Here is an 18,808-nt window from a genome sequence, read left to right as displayed (position 1 = left end):
GTGAGTGAGTGAATATGGTTTTACCCGAAGACAGGTCATCAATTATCCGCCCAAACAGATTTCAAGGGTCTTATAGTGAGTGAGTACGGTTTTACGCCGCTTTTAGCAATATTCCAGCAATATCACGGCAGGGGGACACCAGAAATGGGCTTCACACATTGTGCCCATGTCGGGAATCGAACCTGGGTCTTCAGGGTGACGAGCTAATGCTTTAACCACTCGGCTACCTGACCGCCCCAATTGAAGCCATGAGAACTGGTTCTCAAATATAGCCTTTACATGTTACTCATCATCGGGGACTACCATCTTTGGATTTGGTCTTGTCCACAACACAATTTAGTAGTCACGGGCTAGCAGACCAGCATGAATGTTGAAGGGTGTGAATATGAACAAACTAAACATACATTCTATTCTAGCAATTCTAATATCTCTCTCTGGCTTAAGGAGGCTATTCTAATCAAATTGAAATCTAATATCAAGAAGGGATTGAAAGGAAGGCTAAAAAAGAAATTGCACCATGTCTAGCATTTCGTTTTAACATAAGGAAAGGTCGCATGAAATATATAACATTCCATAAGAATAAGTAAAATATATTCTTGTTGTATATGCATCTTATTTATATAGAATGTACAAACAAACATATGTATAGTTACATTAATATTTTACAGCACAATAATATTTTGATTTTTAGGATGAGTAAACAGGTTATCAGTATGAAAATATTATGAATTTTTTTCATTTGTATTTTTTTCACTGAAAGAATATTTTTCTCATTTCAAAGTTTAACTAGTATATGAAAGCATGTACCTCTAGCAAAAATGGTTGTGATGAGACACGGGAGTTATCTCCCTTCTCGAACACAAAAGTGAACCCTCCCTTGTTTAAAGTCAGTTGGGATTGTCAGCAATATTCCAGCAATATCATGTCAGCGGGACACTACAAATGGGCTTCAAGCAGACCTTGGCGTGACCGGAAAACGCGATAACCATGTTTTTCCACTGCCCAGTACTGAAAGGCGTCAACAAAGCCAAACTGTTACATTTGATTACAACATGCCACAAATGTGATAAAATTGTGTTCATATCCCTCAAGGAAAAGCTATCAGTAGATATATTGTCGGATCCTAGGTTTTCGGACATCATTCATTTTGGGGGGGCCATGTTTATCGCAATTACTCCCACCATAATGGGGGTGTAGCATTACACAGACATTGTAAATGCTCAGACGTCTTGTTTTTAAGAGAAAATTGTCTTTAATAAGTGAATGAGATGCTTTACAGTTGTGCATGGGATGAGAGAGAAAACTATGAATGTTCCTAAAGCATCCGAAAACCCGTAACACAGGGATACAACAGGACATCCTTATTTTGCTGGAGTGAGGGAGTATGGTTTTACGCCACTTTTAGCAATATTCCAGCTATATCATGGTGGGGGACACCAGAAATGGACTTCACACATTGTACCCATGTCGGGAATCGAACCCGGGTCACTGAGCAGGAACTCTGTCTGCTTTCTTCAGAGACTATTGACTGACATTCCCAGAAAGTTTACATAGGGATTGATTATGTAGGTGTGATTGTTTATGTGGACAAACTTGGCTGTGAATCATTTGGCACTAAAAGCTAATAGGCCTACCTGTATTCATACGTGGTTTCTTCATTGAGATATTACAACTTAAACATCAATAATTGTAAGAATGACATTATATGAAAAAGAACTTATTACCCTTTGGGTTATACATAAACAGCTGACTATGTTGGCCTGCTGACAAGCCTCAGTCATCCAGTTTTGGAAACCAAAAATCAGTTTTGGCCATTTTATTCCCCATATCAATATATTCAGATTCAATTTGCTAGGAGACTGATAACATTGCGAAATGTTCTAACCATTCATCATTCAGAAAGCAGGGTTTCCAGATAAACAAGTTTCCAACAAATAAGGTTTTACTGATGTTAGAATCATGCTTTGGAGCACTAAACCTCAGTGTCGTATACATGTATGTACAAAATGAAGATATCTGGCTGTTTCTGTACAACCAACAATAGGGGCACACAGACAAAGTACACAGTGCTGTCTTAGTTGAGCATGATTCATTATATATACACACAGATAACTTCAGACAAGCGTTGTTGAACATATTCTTCACTGACTGATGTTAATCTGATGATTAGGAGAAGGCCTCTATGTGTGTCACTTGTGCCTAATCCATTTGGTTTTCCGCAATAAAATATGTTTAAATCAAGTCTGATGATGTCCAACATTTCAACAGCTGTTTAGCATAGCAAAATGTGAGTATGGTGATATGCTTCCAGCAATATTCCAGCAATATTAGTAGGGGTGTAGGGAGGCAGTGTACAACATAGCTGCTTGCCCACTAGCCAAGGCTAGCAACATTTTGGTTGGGCTAAACATTCTGAACTGTCACATATTTAGGCAAGTGAAAATTAAAACTGACCAGTAACTATTAAGGTTAGCTGGCCCACCTGGGCCCACTTGCACAAAACAATCTTAGCGCTAAGACTAAGATTAAGCCTATGTTAAAGTATGGGAGTTACGATCATCTTAGCACTAAGATCGCTTTGTGCAAGGGGGCCCGGGCCAGCAATATTTTGAGACAAGCTTCATATATTGTGGCGAGGGGGGCACCAACATTTGGCGCCACATGGTTTTGCCATATCAGGAACTGACCTTGGTTTTGGCAGAAACAGTCAATGATTTAACAAGGCAAACCAAGTCATGAGGAGTGCGACTGAATTCTAACCTTCCTCATAGCTATGTGAATATTAAGTTCTCAATTTGACAAAAGTGGAAAGTGCTTTTTGTCAATATTTCATTCAGACCAGTTTTTGATTTAAATGTAAAATGTAAAATGAAAAAATAGTGTGGCCCTGTACAGTGATTACTAGTTGGCTTGACATCAGTATCTAACCCTCGTCTCTGGCATATATCTAACCCTCGTCTCTGGCATAGTGCATGATAGTCAACTAACCTCGACTTTTGGCTTATAACATCGAATGTGAGTACAGGATGGTGTAGAATTCACATGAAAATGTTTGTGAAATCTTAGACATGAGGTGACCTAAAAAATACTCATCTAATCAGTTTTATTGATCAATTTCAGAAGTTTAAAGGAACAAAAATAGCAATGTTTTTGAACAGATTGTTCAGGAAAAATAATGTCTGTTACACTTGAAATTTTCATTTCCATACAGATTGAAATGATTATCATTCTTTGGTCTATGCTTCAAAGGATCATAAGCTTGTGCTAGATTAACATCTGAGGCAAAGAATGGTGTTTCTGCTTGCCAAAATGAGCTGAAGTATTCTGAGATGAGCTGCAAAGTGTTGGCATCCTCCTGCAGCTCAGAAATATCAAGCACTGTGAATTCACAGGGTAATTCTATTCAGACTTTCATTGAAAAAACGGTTAAAAAACAAAAAAATCAGATGGCAAAGGACCTCACAGGAAAATGATTATTTCAGAATATTTGCTAGACAACAAATCTGTCTTAAACAGTTTCACAATTAAATATTGCAAATATTGTGACAATTTCTGTTCTTTTATTCCGTAAAATAAAATAAAATAAAAATAAAGGAACTGATATTTCATAATTCCACATTCCAGTTGGATCACCTCAACGTTGATACTGCTGGAACTGCACAAAAATCTGCTAACATTTGTCATGTGGAAAAGCGTATTCAAAGACCCAAACAAATCTGCATATAAAGGAAAATTGTCATCACTGGTACTAATGTGACAAGAATAGCAGGTGATAAACTCAGGGATTTATATCGAATTCCAAACCATGTGTCCCTGACAGACAAATTGGTACAAAAATACATTACTTTTTAAAAAATTGAAACAATTTCTATTTTGGATAATTCAGAGGTATCTTCATCATGTAAACTATGCATCAATGCCTCTACTTACATAGCGGCTTGATTAAATAGTCACAAGTCAGCTCTGTAAAACCATAATGGTAGTTGTATCTATTAGCATGATAAATAACACAAACTTGGAATTTTGTTTTTCCAGTTTGGGAAATGGTTGCAAACTTGGGGCTTGAATAGGCCAGTGGCATATTTTTGTCAAGGGCAGAGAATCGTGGCTTCATGACGTCAAAACTGTGTCCAATATGAAATACCTCTTTCTACCCCGAGGCATGTCAAACAAAATACATCCATGACTCTCATGATTAAATCTTGAGTTTGTGGCATAACAATACCCCTAAAATGAATACGTTTTTTCATGCTCTTGTAATAAAGATTAAAATCCCGAGTCTGGGTACCAAACGCCCCATTTGTCTAACACTCACCATGGCTGAAAACGAATTCTATGTGTAGCCTTAACCATCAGTTTTGTATAAGGCACGATCATGTTTTGCCCACAGAAATAACAGTAACAAAATTAGGATTCACCACGAAGTAAATTGAGGTATTTATAGGATATCTAACAGAATTATTATTTCAGAAGCACTTCTGGTTTTTGTGATTTCATTCAATCTCTTGACAAGAGGAATGGTGACTAGATGATACGTTTTCTTCTCCAATATATGAAAAGAACATATACATAGGCAATAAATACAGCTAACATATCACTTCTTAAATGTTGGTTATATCATGGAAGCACTATCAGATTCTGTGATATCATGCTGAATATTATCCATGAGATAAGGGACCTTATGGCAGAAAAGACACACGTGGACTTCTTATTATATTTTAAAACTACAGAATCTTAGGACCACAAAAATATAATTCACACGCTTTAATTCACATTTATCACAGACATACATGGCATCAAACATTCTGACTCATTTTCTGCAATGTCCGTTCAGACTTAACTATTCATGTTATAAATGCAATTTGTAGATATAGTCTGATTAATTAAAAGTAGACATTTTTGCTGAAATGTTTTGATAAATGTTTTTCTTACATTACGAACTAACGAGAGTCTGCACTTATGGCGATCTTTATGGAATTAAGTTGATGTCAAAACATCTTTCGTAATGACATCACAGCTCAATTATGTCCAAGGACCCATAAGGTCCCTTTTCTCCAGGTAGGTCACAATTATCTTAACCCGAATAAACCCTCCTCGACCAAAGTCAACAAAACCCCAGTTAAGGAGGAGAATTTATGGATGTCAACTTCTTTATTATGAGGAACACAACATTTCGGAGTACATGCTTACTCCTTGGTCAGGTGAATGGATGGTGTGATTATAAGTCCTGGCTTCCAGTTGCCCTTCATTATCAACTATCAGCTCTAATTACTGTAAAATGTTAGCTTCCATTGTCTATTGCTAATCACCAATCAAAACCAATCACCTGTTAGCTTCCATTGTCTATTGCTAATCACCAATCAGCACCAATCATCTGTTGGTTTCCATTGTCTATTGCTAATCACCAATCAAAACCAATCACCTGTTAGCTTCCATTGTCTATTGCTAATCACCAATCAAAACCAATCATCTGTTGGTTTCCATTGTCTATTGCTAATCACCAATCAAAACCAATCATCTGTTGGTTTCCATTGTCTATTGCTAATCACCAATCAGCACCAATCATCTGTTGGCTTTCCTTGTTAAGTTTCCACTTTTGTTGTCTTATTACTTTTACTGCTTTTACATGTACATATATATGCTCTCTGCCTCAGAGTATTCATTCACCTGACGAAGGAGTAAGAAAATACTCCCATACATGTTCCTCATAATAAAGAAGATGACATCCATAATTTCTCTTCCTTATGTGTATCACTTCTAAATGCCTTTCAAAGACTGAAAACCACAGTTGTATATGCTGCTATCATAAGGTTCCGGTTACAAGTAAGAACAATAAGAGAAAAAACACAACCATAAATCTATACAAGGAACATATGGGCAGTTCTTTAGTATTGCTGTCACTTGACATAAATTGAAAAATATTCTGATTCCTACTTTCCTACTAACACAAACAGTGCACATGTACATCAAGGTCTCTGTGTTGATGACTTCAAGACTCTTATGGTAGTCATAGATATTTCAATGTAATTCATTATCGAAAACTTATTAACCCCCAAACTTTACTTGAGATTAACTGATAATCAAGGCAATAATAAATTAATACTAAAATGTTCGTCTCCATCACCTCATTACCATAAACAGCCATCCTGACCTCCTCTCATCGTCCCGAAGTACCCAGTACCTACTGATGATGCTGATGGAGAAAATCACTACATGTGTTCCCTTCATAACATAATAAAATAAATCTCATACATAGTTCTACCAAACATTCATTCTTCATGTGAAATAATCCATCAACAGTTAATGTACACAGATACCTTTGAAGGTTTGTTTAACAGGAAAGAAAAGATAAAACGACTCCCGCCTAGCGTTTTAAAGATTTGGATGAAAATCTGATAATAAACTTACTGTGGCCTAAGTTTTTATGTCAATACCCAACATGTAACTGTTTCCATGGTAACCTTGGAAGATGAAATTAATGCATGATCAGGGCAAATTCCAAAGAGGGTAAATTTTCAAAACAAAAAATAAATTTTCTGATTTATTACAAATATTTTCATTTATTGGAGATGACTTTCAAAATGAATAATGGCAACTTAACATATATGAGTGAAACATTACAGACTTGATGAAATATATTAAAACCTAATGACATCTCTTCCTAATAGAACTTCTTCGCTTGTGCTTCTTTATTTTGTCTGAAAAATAAAATATAATATTTTAGACCATGTTAAATGCAGACAATGTATAAACTCAAGCAGAGATATCTGGACACAAATTCTTGCGCTATTCATAGCGATTTTATCTTTTCTTGAATTTACAATGCCTAAAATGAATACCTTTACTAAAATATGTTTTTATCATTCTTGTTATAAATCCAACACAGCACTTAAGCAGTGAAAGATTGAATGTTGTTACATCTATATCACAGTCTGCAATATTCCAGCCAAATTACGGTGGCCTGTCAGTGGTCAAGTTTGGACCAAACAAACCATTGCCAGCATAAAACAGCAATCCCCACCATCTGGTACCCAGCATACAACCGGATCCCAGGTTCAGTGGGTTCTTGCAACAAGCATTGGGTACTGGCAGTGTAAGAAACTAGCATTAGTGAAAAAGGCCCAAACAAAATAAATATTTTCAAAGGACTAGTAAACAAAAATACACATTTTATAGCTTTTCCTTTAATTATCATTACTGAATTTTAACTAAAATGATTGAGTTTCTGTTCTGTCCCAGGGCAAACACATAAAAGTTTCTTTGTTGTTTAACGCCGCACTCAGCAATAATTCCAGTATATGAAACATCTGTAAATAATCGAGTCTGGACCAGACAATCCAGTGATTGACATCATGAGCATTGATCTACCCAATTGGGATACAATGACATGCATCAAACCAAGTCAGCGAGTCTGACCACCCGATTCTGTTAGTCTCCTCTTACGACAAGCATGGGATGCTGAAGACTAATTCTAACCGGGAATCTTCACGGGATGGAGAAAACAGGAAGTTAGAAAGGGTTGTAAATATTCTTAAGCACAAATAACTTACTTATAAACCATATATCCAATCATTAGTATAACTTGTGCAGCTAGAGCGATGAAGAACACCAGTGGTGTCAGACAGCCAGATTGTGTCGGACAGTTAGCCGCTGCGGCTGCAGCCTGCAATACAAAACACGGATTAAAACACAGATGTACATTTTCTTAATCATCAATGGAAAAAAAGTCATTCCCCATAAAGAAACCACAACTGACAACAAAACATGTTCGACTTCCTGCAAAGTAATCCGTCAAAGTTAGCATTTTGAACAACTGACACTGCTCTAAACAGTATTTAAAGTATTTCATGGAGTTTAATTTTGATGCAGAACAGAAGCTCCAAATGAAGCCAGGGATAAGGGACTCAACTCTGCATTGATAATGGCAGCACTGTACATCACTGGGGAGGAATGTCACGATTCAAATGTACAAATGCATTGCAAGTGTACACCTGACGATAGCTATAACTACCCTTTTACCAATCCATGCTATGCATAAATTTTCAAAAACCTTTATTAAAACAGTTTTGAAATAATCTTGATTAATAACTTTCAAGTATGTTTGTTGTTTAACCCAGCAATGTCATGGCGATCTGTAAATAATTGAGTCTGGATCAGACAATCTTGTGATTGTGCACAGCGTCTCACACCATAAGCATGACAAGGGTACAATGACACACAATCAACCAGGTCACCCGATCCATCTCATTGCCTCTAATGACCAGCAACGGCTGGGAACTAATCGAAATGAGAGTATGGGCTACGGTAACTGCAGTTCGATGTATCCCAATTTCTCCTTGGCCTTCTAACTTAGTAAAAGAACCATGCATTACGTCACCAAGACATCTCGTGGGCACCTACCTGCGGCCTTGTGAGCAGCATGGCAATATCATTCCTAGCATTGTTGAGGTTATCCTTCAACTCATGGAGGGTGAGCTGGACTACCCCACCCCCTCCCCCGCCCTGCTGCTGTCCCCCAGAACCCTGGATGATGTTGGCTTTCTGCTGTACATCATTTATCACCGTTCTGAAACAAAGATCGTAATACTGTCAACAATCCGTAAAAATAGATGACTAAATTAGAGAATTTCTTTGTTATGCTGGAGTTATTAAAATTCCAGCTGGCAGTGTTAGAAATTTAGAGGGTCCTGGGTTGTTTTGGGCATTTCATCTTGGGTCTAATAAACTTTAAACATTAGGGCTATGACAAGGACCAACTGAGTTTGATGCTTAATTTCGAACACTGAGTCTTTGAAAAAGATAAATCTTGTCATGGCAGATAAATGATTAATATCATGGGCAACTATTCTGAAATTGTATTTGCAGTGATGACTGTCTTGACACTGAATACTCTCCCCCCAGGTAAATTATTTTAGTTGTCAATTTGAATTTCTATTTCATTTCAACTTTCATGTAATTGGTAAAGTAAGAATGTAAGTTTGGGGAGTTTCTGTTCCACCAAAAACATATACCGTATTCGACGTAATACGCGCCCAGGGCGCTCTCAAAATTGAGTTGAAAGATAAATTTCGTGGTTTATGCTGACAGCCTGAAATGTTCATGTACGACAGATATATTTTTCCAGAATTTAATTGCCCATAATTAAGGGTGGATATAACAAACGATTGCGTATTATACGCGAATATATGTCTTGTGTACATTGATCAATCGGAAGGAGTGCTAATTGGGATTGTTCACTAGCTAATATGTTAGCAATTATCGCCATGGGCACTTATAAGAGCGGGGCGCTTATTACGTCGAATACGGTATGTACATTTGTGGTTAGAGGGGAAATGGCTCTCTGGCGGCAGCGATGATAAGGGACTTGCTATATGTTATCATTATAAGGACTACTGGACTATGAATGTTAGTTTCTACAGCTGCTTGGTCAGGTATAATATGTGGTACTCACCTCATGTCCCGTATTTGGTTTATGAGATCATTTTGATTATTAAAAACTTTGTCAACTTCATGTCTTTTGATTGTGTCAATATTGATCTGACCCTGGAAAAGACAAAAAATGAATAAACCAGTTTGTTGTAACCATTAGCATAAATCATTGACATATAAAACTATGGAAAATCACGGAATGTCTTCATTGTGGGTCCAAGTATTTTTGTTTGTTTGTTGTTTAATGCTGGGCTTAGCAATATTCCAGCTATATGACAGCGGTCTGTAAATAATCGAGTCTGGACCAGACAATCCAGTGATTGACATCATGAGTATCGATTGGGATACGATAATATACATCAACCAAGTCAGCGAGTCTGACCACCTGATCCTGTTTGTCGCCTCTTACGACAAGCATAGTTGCCTTTTAGGGCAAGCACGGGTTGCTGAAGACCTATTCTACTCCGGATCTTCACGAGTCCGGGTAGCGTGATGACAAACCTAGAAACAAAATCAGGGCGATCATAGGTTTCTGGCACGCCTAAGGTACACAACTCTACACAGTCTACAGTGACTGGACTTGAATTGAAGATATGAATTAAATATCAGTATCAATTCCTCCCTATCCCTCACAACTACCCAGACTGTGTGGTCACCTACCATCAGCTGCTGTCACATGCTCCCCATCCCTCACCACTACCTGGACTGTGTGGTCACCTACCATCAGCTGCTGTCACATCCTCCCCATCCCCCACCACTATCCAGACTGTGTGGTCACCTACCATCTGCTGCTGTCACATCCTCCCCATCCCCCACCACTACCCAGACTGTGTGGTCACCTACCATCTGCTGCTGTCATATGCTACCCATCCCCCACCACTACCCGGACTGTGTGGTCACCTACCATCTGCTGCTGTCACATCCTCCCCATCCCTCACCACTACCCGGACTGTGTGGTCACCTACCATCTGCTGCTGTCACATGCTACCAATCCCTCACCACTACCCAGACTGTGTGGTCACCTACCATCTGCTGCTGTCATATGCTACCCATCCCCCACCACTACCCGGACTGTGTGGTCACCTACCATCTGCTGCTGTCACATCCTCCCCATCCCCCACCACTACCCGGACTGTGTGGTCACCTACCATCTGCTGCTGTCACATCCTCCCCATCCCTCACCACTACCCGGACTGTGTGGTCACCTACCATCTGCTGATGTCACATGCTACCCATCCCTCACCACTACCCGGACTGTGTGGTCACCTACCATCTGCTGCTGTCATATGCTACCCATCCCCCACCACTACCCGGACTGTGTGGTCACCTACCATCTGCTGCTGTCACATCCTCCCCATCCCCCACCACTACCCGGACTGTGTGGTCACCTACCATCTGCTGCTGTCACATCCTCCCCATCCCTCACCACTACCCGGACTGTGTGGTCACCTACCATCTGCTGATGTCACATGCTACCCATCCCTCACCACTACCCGGACTGTGTGGTCACCTACCATCTGCTGCTGTCATATGCTACCCATCCCCCACCACTACCCGGACTGTGTGGTCACCTACCATCTGCTGCTGTCACATCCTCCCCATCCCCCACCACTACCCGGACTGTGTGGTCACCTACCATCTGCTGCTGTCACATCCTCCCCATCCCTCACCACTACCCGGACTGTGTGGTCACCTACCATCTGCTGATGTCACATGCTACCCATCCCTCACCACTACCCGGACTGTGTGGTCACCTACCATCTGCTGCTGTCATATGCTACCCATCCCCCACCACTACCCGGACTGTGTGGTCACCTACCATCTGCTGCTGTCACATCCTCCCCATCCCCCACCACTACCCAGACTGTGTGGTCACCTACCATCTGCTGCTGTCACATCCTCCCCATCCCCCACCACTACCCAGACTGTGTGGTCACCTACCATCTGCTGCTGTCACATCCTCCCCATCCCTCACCACTACCCGGACTGTGTGGTCACCTACCATCTGCTGATGTCACATGCTACCCATCCCTCACCACTACCCGGACTGTGTGGTCACCTACCATCTGCTGCTGTCATATGCTACCCATCCCCCACCACTACCCGGACTGTGTGGTCACCTACCATCTGCTGCTGTCACATCCTCCCCATCCCCCACCACTACCCGGACTGTGTGGTCACCTACCATCTGCTGCTGTCACATCCTCCCCATCCCTCACCACTACCCGGACTGTGTGGTCACCTACCATCTGCTGATGTCACATGCTACCCATCCCTCACCACTACCCGGACTGTGTGGTCACCTACCATCTGCTCACATCCTCCCCATCCCTCACCACTACCCAGACTGTGTGGTCACCTACCATCTGCTGCTGTCCAGTCTGGGGGACTTGACCTTGGGGCACCTGTCCACCAGTCTGAGTGCCCATACTGATTTTAGACAACACCAGTTCCTGTCTGCCCAGAAGCTCGTCCATCTTTCGATTTAAGTCTTTCAGAGTCAGATGAATGTTTGACTGTCCGTCGAATATCTGCTTCATCTCTCTCTCGTTCTGGCTTTCAAACTGAAAAGAAAACGGAAATTGATGAAAACTAAACTGAGACCAACAAGTTAGAATCTCTAATGCTCAGGTTTACATTATATCAAATATCAGCCTCTGAGCAGGTCTAGAGAAACCCCTGCACAAAAGTTGCAAAGTCAAATATTTTCATCTATTAGCTTTGTTTGTTGTTTAACGTTTTCCAGCTACATGACAGCAGTCACCAGACGATCCAGTGATTGATGTCATGGGCATCGGGATATGATGACATGCATCAACCACGTGATTGAGCTTGACCACCCGATTCCATTAGTTGCCTTTTACGACAACCATAGACACCTCCTACAGCAAACATGTGTTGCTGAAGACCTAATCTAACAGGGCTCAGGGCTCATCTATTAGCAAGGATGTTGCTCTCGAACTGCATCACCTACCCATTTATCCTCATCCACCTGGTAGGGGTCCATTCTGGCCTTGTCTGGGTGCTGCTTCTGAAAACTACAGGAAACAAGGCATATTTATTATATAAAAAAACAGGTTAGGGGAGATAATTCAGACATTCTCAGATAGCAGTTCTCTGCCCCTAGGCCACAACTTTATTACTGTTTGAAGGCTGAATTATCCAAAGAAAACACACTTTGAAAAACACATAATGCGAAATTTCTGCATGATGTTCAGAATTCTAGAACCTATGTTTAACAATGTAATTTCAAGAAACAGGTCTCTAGAAATTCAGGAAATTCAAATGTTCCCAAATGAGAGTTGTCTGCCCTTTATCACAAAATTAATTCAGAGTCTGTTACTGTTTGAAGATAAGTTCAAGATAATGCACTGAATTTTCAAGGTGCTACTTCCTTTATTTCCAGAAAACACAGCTTCTATTATATGTGATTTGAATGCATCCTCTATATCTACAGGGTTCACATTTCAGTAAAGCTACACCAACTCCTGGATCCATTCCTGTGGTTTTCGCGATCTCAAATTATCTGCCCTTGAATTCCATGTGCCAATTTGATTTGCTACACTACTCAGTCTAACGGACCAATCAAAATGCAAGTTACAAATCAGCCTCAATGTTGCGTTGGAAATATCAAAGGTGCCTAGTCCGATTGATTTAAAAAAATTCAACATTGAACAACGGACTAAAAGAAAGACCAAATATTTTAGATGGAATATCTTCATGTCGACCGCCCTTACCAATTTCCTTTTTCCTTATCTCGATGTTTGATTGGTCAGTAAAATGTTAGTGAAAATCAAGGGCGGGTAATTAGAGATAGAGGACGAAATGAATGTTGTTTCCATGGTTTGCGTTGTAACATAGGATATCTACTTACTCTTGTTTTGCCTTTTCAAGTTCATTATAATAGTCTTCGAATTCCTTTTCAAACTTTTTCCTCTCTTCTTCAGAAACCTGGCCCTGCAACCAAGAAAAAATAGTCAGTTTGGGTGTGTGCCGTTTCGAGCATTCTTCCACCAATAGTGAGTGAGTATTGTTTTAAGTTTCTTTTAGAATAGTCCAGACATGGTATGACAGAGGAGAGGTAAAATTGGGTTTAATGTTTGTCCAAGATTATTGCTCTTATTAAGCAACGTGCATGCATGTGTGTGTGTGGCTGCTTGTACCAGTCCGGACTGATGCTGTTTTATAGTGCTAGCTCACTGAGATACCATGCCGCAGTTTAACACGAACACCCCACTCAGACACAGTATACTGACTCCGAGCTGACCAGTCCTTGTGTTAGCCCCTGAATGCCGAGCGCCAGACAGTGTAACACAAAGTGCCATCTTTTACAGCTTTTGGTAAGACACAGACGGGAATCGAACCCCGGACCTTCAAAGCAGACGCTCTACCACTAGACCACAGAGGCGCTCAAGAATGACAGAGGACACCAAGAATGGGGTTCACAGATTGAACTCAACCCATGGCATTGAACCTGGGCATCGAACCCAACCCTGGGCCTCAAGCATGAGAAGACAAACTTTAACCACACAAAGCTACCCCTTTTCCAGCATTAAGACCATGAGGTATAACAAAGGCCTTGGGTCGTGGTGGGGTGAAATGGGGCTTAACATCACGGTTAAGATTACTGCACTTATACAGTGGTGCATGCATGTGTGATGGCGTGTGTGTCTGTGTCTGAAGTTATGCTGGTTTTATAGTGAGAGCCCACTGAGATACCATACTCTGACTCCTTATACTCCCAGCCGACCAGTTCTTCTTCTATCCCCTTAATTTCAAGAACCAGGCAGGGTGACAACAAGTACCATCTATTAACGTCTATTGGTACTTCCAGTGTCAATGTCAATATGACATGCAATGGGATGTCCTCAGATCGTTGTGTAGACTTGTTTTTGATAAGATTGTGTTCAACATAGCACTGAACAGTTTTTCAGTCACGTCAGCTTGACCTGGCAGCCTATCACATGACCACACTGGAATTGAGCTGATGGGTATATAATCCAAGCTGCCAGAAGTAGATCCTAAGACAGCTAAGGGAATCAACTCTGTCCGTGATGAAACAATGTTCAGCTCAAGAAATCATAAGTACTCACGGCAGCGCCTTCTTCCGCGGGAGGGAGTAGGGAGTGGGTCAGGAACGACAGGCAATCGTGGTCATCTGCAACATCGTCAACGTCATTGTCATCACAAAAACACTCTGCCTTAACTGACCTTTAACTCAATCATAACAAGATGTCATATTAAATATTCAAATTCAATGCTTACACACATACAAAAACTGACATTGAAACATCTATTTCCCATTTACTTACAGAACACATTTCAGTCTGCACATAAATTACTTAATAACTTTATATTTTGTATATTTCAAAGTACATTTTGATACATTTAACTTAAAAGGAACACTTAAAATCTTAAGAACCATACTTAAACTGAATTCATAACCATCACAGATGAAGCTTATGACTCCCGGAGTATTTGTCAATCCTCATCTCAGAAAGCACCCATATTCTTTTGGGGAATTCTAACAAACTACCATTCCTTCAGATCAGTTGAAATTGAAAAGATTTGTATTCAAACTACACCCACTCTCAGTCTGTGTCAAAACCTATTGAGTCTACAAACCCTAACTTTGATCATACAGCAGATTATAGACCGAACAAACTTTTACTAGACTTCCACCCATACCCCGCTTTTAATTTGTAATGACTATGGTGACAATTTGCTCGCTAAGAATGAAAACCACATATACATATATATCTCCTTTGAAAGTAATTGCAAGACAGTAAATATCTCTCAAAGAAACACTAGACTGCATTACTCACCGGCAAGACCCCCAGTAGCGGCAGACACTCCCAGGTATCCGTTCTTCGGCAGGTTGATGTTCTCTACCCTCATGCACATCTCAAACTCATTGGCGTTCTGGGTGAGACCGTTGTTGACAAACACCTACAACATAACACATACCATTGATTAGCCACAAATACAAAAATACAACTCTAGCCAATATCAAGTTCTTACTTTTCTTCTTTACAGGTCTTTTGTTAGAAGCAAACACAACCCAACACTGAAACATTTCCCAAAAACATGATCGTGAGTAACAAACTAGGAATAAAACAATTCATTTCTGATGTGCCAAAGTGTTTGTTATGTCAACGTTTTAGATGCATTCAGGAACAGGTCCTGCACCTCTAGGAAATAGTGGGACACAAACTTTATTCTGTTTGCTATCTCATTAAATCGCATCTGTCACTATGATACAATCAATTGAGAAATTGAACAATTTTTCAGTGTTCTTGGGAAATTATAAAAAAAAAATCATTTTTCAAAATCAGGGAAAAACCAGTTCGGTGGATCTGTAATACAAGAACAAAATCTGGTCTTGCCTTATCTGCAAAAGCCAGAATTAAATACAATAGTCCCCAGCTATACAGGGCTTTTGTTGAATTGGTTTGTCTCCTAATTACCCCCTGATGCAGCATCTGCATCCACTACAGTCAGATTCATCCTGCTACTCACTGTGATGGCCTTGTTGTAGTACTCAACCCGGAGACGCACAGGGAACGGTTTGTTTCTGAAATCTCTCAAACAGCCACCCAACATCTGAGACTGGCCATCACTAAAACAAAGAAGCAGAGCATGAAATTCCCAAATTCCCAAATTCTTGTCCTGGCAGAACATCAGAACAACTTTTGCTACAGACGATCTCGTTCCTAGATGTGTGTTCCCTGTTGAATGTCACACTCAGCAATATTCCCGCTATATGAGAATGGCCTGTAAATAACCAAATATGGACCAGACAATCCAGTGACTGATATAATGAGTAAGGTCCAATTCCTGTCAGGGTACGATGACACGCAATCAACCGGTACACATTGTCACGTCATACGACAAGTGTTGGTTTCTGGGGACCAATTCTCACCCACGTCACCACATGGCCGACAAAAAAACAAGTCCTACATTTTCCAGTAAAACTGATCATATCTGAACCTCAGACATTGTTACTTGTAAGGACAGGTATATTTCATCTTCCCGAAGCAAAGGAGTTAACTGACTTTAAAAGACCAGTTTCTACCCTTTCCGAACTAGGCTAGTCATATTTTTACTGGCCTAACGTGTCTATGCATAGTCCAATAAAAAATGTATAGCTGAATCGACATACGGTTCGTAAACAATATGGGAATTGCCGAACCGATTTTGGTTGATTGCAGGATTTGCAAAGCATGTGTACCATCGACTGGGTGTCAACAAATATTTTCAATATTTTTTCATGTTTTATCAACTTGCTCAAGTGGTTTAATGCACTTTGTGAGGTAATACCCCATTAATTACGATATAAATCTTGACTATCGATCAGATGGTCTTGACTGGGCGTTGCCATTTTGTTTGTAGCAAATGCAAGTGATTTGAGAGGTGGAATCTGATTGACATAACTTGTAATAGCCACTGGTGGCCCTTCGATTGAGCCATGAAATTCCAGCCTAGTTTGGGAAGGGTGGAAAATAGACTTTAAAAGTCAGTTAACTCCCTTGCCTCAGGAAGATGTGTTCATTTGAGAAAAAAACAAAGCTGAGTTTGGAACAGTTAAAGGGCAAGTACCTCAACAGTTCTGGGTGTTTTTAGATCATGCATGAAATAATTTCTGAGTGTCACATCCCACCTTTAGTTCATGCATGATTCAATTCTCAAACCAAAACAATAGAGCTCCGCACAGCGAAGGCGACAACCTGAGCGCAGAATAACTGGCTTCATTCATGTTTCTATTAGAGGCAAATTGAAGAGAGTGAGTGAGTGAGTGAGTTGGGTTTAACGCCGCTTTTTACAGTATTCCAGTTATATCACGGCATGTCAGCTTAATGTGGGAGGAAAGCCCGAAGTGATGCGAGTCTCAGACGTTTACCACTTCGGTGAAACTCACGAGCACTGGTATGGTGCTGACAAACCTAGAAACATAATCGGGGCGAACCGGGATTCGAACCCACAATCATAGGTTTCTGGAGTGCCGAAGGGACGCAACTCTGCACAGCGAATCACGGCGCCTTAGACGACTGGGCCACCCGTGCCCCCCAAATTGAAGAGAAAGCTTGTGTGTTTTTCTTACGGATGAGTTACAGAATACTAATTTCCGGCTTCATTGGATCAGAAGCTGTTGTCTATCAAAAGCCCAGATTACAATATACATGTCTCGGTCGAATGAGACCAATCACGTTGCAGAACAGTTTCCTACCCAGAGTTTCTTGCACCAAGTCCAGAACCTCCGCAACATTATCACATTTTACCCAGTCCATGCAAGATGTTTACCTCATATTGATCAAAACGTGAAAAATTATTTTCAATGGCGTATTTTTACTTTCTTTACATTGGTGGTAGAGCTCCATGTACTGTCATCAAAGCCCTACAGAGAGCTAGCATTGCAGCATCATTGCACCACTTTGCTGTGTGAAGTTACATGTCATGCACCTCATAGTCACAGTCAAGGTAGCATATCTATATAATCAACACTAAGTAAGGCACACTGAAATGCTTGCATTAGGCCCACCAGAATAAGTGCATTTGTTTGAAAGCAAGAGAAAAGTTCGGTCACGTGATGAGCCTACACCTGTGGTGTGGTTCACTGGAGCAGAAACTTCTCATGGAATAAGGCAAACAGAGCTGAGTAAGCTTGAGGGTTATAGGCTATGAGTGTTATTGGCTATTGTTTGCAAATAATGCTTCAGAATGGTTGATGTATTGGCACCTGCAGAATTTCTTGCATTTCTCAAGATGAGGTGACCCTGTTGTATGTCAACTCAAACAGACATACACTAAATACTGGGTCTACTGTCTAGAGCAAGTCCTTCACAGAATCTCCATGGGTTTAAAACTGGTTATAACACTTACTTTGCATGCTCAAATAATAACGTTCCATCGTTTGTCACTGCCATGATATAAGGGTTGTTTTGCTGAAATGAAATAATACATTCAATTAGCTATTTCATGTCAAACATGTAACTATGTTCCAGTCTTCCACGTCAAACATGTAACTATGTTCCTGTCTTCCACGTCAAACATGTAACTTTGTTCCTGTCTTCCACGTCAAACATGTAACTATGTTCCTGTCTTCCACGTCAAACATGTAACTTTGTTCCTGTCTTCTACATCAAACATGTAACTATGTTCCTGTCTTCCACGTCAAACATGTAACTTTGTTCCAGTCTTCCACGTCAAACATGTAACTATGTTCCTGTCTTCCACGTCAAACATGTAACTTTGTTCCTGTCTTCTACATCAAACATGTAACTATGTTCCATACATGTAACTATGGAATTTTGCAGCACACTGCCATATTGACACTGTGTTGATCAAGCGTGGATGTGTCACATAGGTAAAACAGATGGTT

At 40.5% G+C, this 18,808-nt stretch overlaps 1 protein-coding gene across 1 annotated transcript in view; it reads right to left on the bottom strand.

Annotated features, from left to right (window-relative positions):
* Nucleotides 1-3,086: 3,086 nt before the first annotated feature.
* LOC124131233 (protein ERGIC-53-like) overlaps nucleotides 3,087-18,808 on the bottom strand; it is a 28,031-nt gene continuing 12,309 nt past the window's right edge. Inside the window, exons 5-15 of the mRNA XM_048395184.1 lie at nucleotides 18,310-18,371; nucleotides 15,949-16,048; nucleotides 15,255-15,378; nucleotides 14,523-14,587; nucleotides 13,304-13,386; nucleotides 12,404-12,467; nucleotides 11,793-11,993; nucleotides 9,452-9,543; nucleotides 8,401-8,566; nucleotides 7,551-7,663; nucleotides 3,087-6,698 (exon numbers count right to left, since the gene is read on the bottom strand). Of these exons, the coding sequence (XP_048251141.1) occupies nucleotides 6,662-6,698; nucleotides 7,551-7,663; nucleotides 8,401-8,566; nucleotides 9,452-9,543; nucleotides 11,793-11,993; nucleotides 12,404-12,467; nucleotides 13,304-13,386; nucleotides 14,523-14,587; nucleotides 15,255-15,378; nucleotides 15,949-16,048; nucleotides 18,310-18,371 (1,107 nt within the window). The 3' untranslated portion in view covers nucleotides 3,087-6,661. The remainder of the gene's footprint in view (nucleotides 6,699-7,550; nucleotides 7,664-8,400; nucleotides 8,567-9,451; nucleotides 9,544-11,792; nucleotides 11,994-12,403; nucleotides 12,468-13,303; nucleotides 13,387-14,522; nucleotides 14,588-15,254; nucleotides 15,379-15,948; nucleotides 16,049-18,309; nucleotides 18,372-18,808) is intronic.

The sequence above is a fragment of the Haliotis rufescens genome, unplaced genomic scaffold (genome assembly GCF_023055435.1).
Source record: "Haliotis rufescens isolate VD_foot unplaced genomic scaffold, xgHalRufe1.0.p SCAF_14, whole genome shotgun sequence".
NCBI classification, from domain to species: domain Eukaryota; kingdom Metazoa; phylum Mollusca; class Gastropoda; order Lepetellida; family Haliotidae; genus Haliotis; species Haliotis rufescens.
The sequence above is the reverse complement of the archived record's forward strand: the minus strand, read 5'-3'. Positions and strand labels throughout refer to the sequence as shown.